The 2,659-nt window shown below is 50.1% G+C and overlaps 1 protein-coding gene across 1 annotated transcript; it reads right to left on the reverse strand.

Moving 5' to 3' along the window:
* Positions 1-453: 453 nt before the first annotated feature.
* LOC146679764 (uncharacterized protein F54H12.2-like) lies at positions 454-1,695 on the reverse strand. The gene has a single exon (XM_085450428.1). It carries the CDS (start codon positions 1,693-1,695, stop codon positions 454-456), a length of 1,242 nt encoding a protein of 413 aa, XP_085306554.1.
* Between the last annotated feature and the right edge of the window lie 964 nt (positions 1,696-2,659).

The following is a 2,659-nucleotide window of genomic DNA, read 5'->3' on the forward strand; positions in this document are numbered from 1 at the left end:
GACACCATGTCATCATTTTTAAACACATCGTTATAGTACAGAGAAAGTATTTTACCGACGGATAACCCCTGAGCCTTGTGACATAGATAAAAAATGCAATGTTGTCCGCAAACGACAGACATAGGGTGCTGAAGTTGACGATCGTGATAGAGTATTTTGTCAGAGCGGCCTTCCAGAAACTCTGAGATGACCGAGGGATAGTGAGCAAAGTCGGGAGGGAATCCGTAAGAGTCAAAAAAAGTGGAGGAACCGTCCCTTTCCAGAGTCAGAGCCAGCCAGTGTTCTCCCCTCAAGTGCGAGGGGTGAGTGTTTACTATAAAGTAGGCGGGGGGTTTAAAGTCGCGCCTCAAAAAGGCCAGCTGGTCCGAGGCCCAAACCCCGCAGAAAACGTCTCCCAAGGCGCGATGTAGAATGTGCTCCAGCTGAAGGTTATCCATGTATATATATTTTTTTTTAGTAATAATCCACCAGCACCTGTCTTTTAGAGTCAATCTCCAAAATGGAGTCGTAGCAGGCGTACACTATGAGAGTGGTGGTCTGAGGCAGAGGAACTCTGAATCTCATCTCCAGCCTCAAATTCCCGTTGGAGACGGGAGACAGGGCGTCAGCATCCTCGCTGGGTTCCAGATTAAAGGCAAACAGGGCGTACCCCTCGTTAAATTCCCGGCAGTCGATGCTCAGAGGTAAATCTTTGAGGTGTCTCCCCGTGGCGGAAAACATGTGATAAAACTCCCTGACCGAATTTCCGCGGTCAAACTGTGGCTGGAAAGCTTTGGCGGGCACCTGCCTGCCGTCCTGACACAACGCCAGATACTCCACATCGTTGTGTCTAAAGTTGAAAGGCGACAGATCCCTCCTCCCGGTGAAGGCGTCGTGATGAACCATGCCCAGGACCACGTATTTGGGTATGGCTCCCAGAAAGAGATTCTCTTGGTTGCAGATCCTGGAATTTTCAGGGATGGAGTAGGTTTTCACAGAAACGCGCGAAAGAGGATAGAGGGCGTTTCCTTTCATCAGGGCCGCGACGTGCCCCAGCCTGACGGCCGGCGAGACCGTGACCTTTTTAACAAACAGAGAGGCCGAAGTTATTTTCAGGGCAAACTGCGAATCCCGAGTTCCCATCAGACTGAAGGCATCGCTGTTGCGTATCAATTTAATTCTCAAATCCACAGAGTTCAGCAGGAGCCTCTCGCAGAAGAAAATATCAGCGTGGAGGGGACCCAGCAGGTCCACTTCTCGCGACTCGGCCGTGAAAACGGCTCTCTGTTTTATCCCTTTGTTCGGCCCGTTGCTTATAACTATAGAATCCATGTCTCCGGCCGTGTCTTTGTAAAACAGACCGGCGCTGAATTGACTCTTTAGAGTGTCTTCTGAAAAGTTGAGCAGCGTCTCGATCATGGCTCTGTAAGGATGGGTGGCGCTGGACTGCGAAATCAATCGATCCCCCAGAATAACGTCGCACTGACTGAAAATTGTGTTGAGAGGATAATTGATGAGGGCTACCCCTGCATCGGGTGGGATGTTGCTCCCGTCCTTTTCCGTAATTTTCACTCTGAGATGGAGCATGGTGTCGTTCAGATCGAGATACTTTTCCCCGTCTCCGGGGATGAAAAATTCAATGGGTGAGTTGTCGTTCAAAGCAGAGAGGGGCTGACATTCTTGATATTTTTTATCCTCTATGGATAGCTGGGTCATGGGAGCCGAAAATAGATCCAGTTCGGCAAGGGTGCATTCGGCAGATTTCTTGTGTAAGAGAGACATTTTTTATTTATTTATTTTCTTCTAAAATATGTCCGAGCTCCTCTGGGGCTTCCTTCTCTTCCCACCGCTGGTCTTGACTGATTTACTTTTTACTCCGGCGCTTTTATTTTTAATCCGCTCGCCCGGAGGGCGTTTCCTCTTCCTGCGGGAGAGGACCATCATACCCCCCGCCCCCTCCTGGCGAGGCTCGGTCAGCTTACCCATCACTCTTTTCACAGCGTCTGTAGCGATATTGGTTGCGGCCGTTTTCAGGTGAGGTTTAGCTACGGCGAACCCGGATTTGAAGAGAGGAGACACGAAACGAAACAGTCTGGAGAAGATGGATCCTATCCCTCTGCCGTACATCACGGGCGCTCCGTAAAAACCCGGAAGGGAACCTCCCACCTGCCCCTCATAATACCTCACAAAACGGTGGGGGTCCTGTGGGAGACGCGCCGCCATTCTCAAGCCGGTTTAAAGTGCAGCTTGACTATCGTTTTCCCGTAAACAAAATCCACGAATCTGTCGCGGTCCGTTTTAATTTCTACGCGTATGGTTTTAATGTATTTTTTAGATACGCGCAAGTAATGGACCGTATTATGTCTGATGCTGATCACGTCTCCGTAATCGCCTTTCACGTTAAGGACGCTGAGCAACGGTGAGTAACTGTCACCGACCGGCTGGTACTGAACGATGTCGGTGTAGAGAAACAGGTTATATACGCCCGCGTTCATATCGCACGGATACGGAGTAGAGCGCTTCGACAGAGTCCACCACTCGTTCGTTTTCAATCCCAGCATGTAAGCCAGAGGAGGGAAGACCTTTATTTTATGGCTCCCGACTCCTTTGACATCCAGACGTTTGGTGATGTTGTTGAAAGAGGCCTCGAAGGAGGGGTCGTACTTTTGGATCGCCGGCA

The sequence above is a fragment of the Copadichromis virginalis genome, unplaced genomic scaffold (genome assembly GCF_057382275.1).
Source record: "Copadichromis virginalis isolate Kocher_CV1m ecotype Utaka unplaced genomic scaffold, C_Virginalis_male_GT1.1 unmapped_scaffold_1, whole genome shotgun sequence".
Classification (NCBI taxonomy): Eukaryota; Metazoa; Chordata; class Actinopteri; order Cichliformes; family Cichlidae; genus Copadichromis; species Copadichromis virginalis.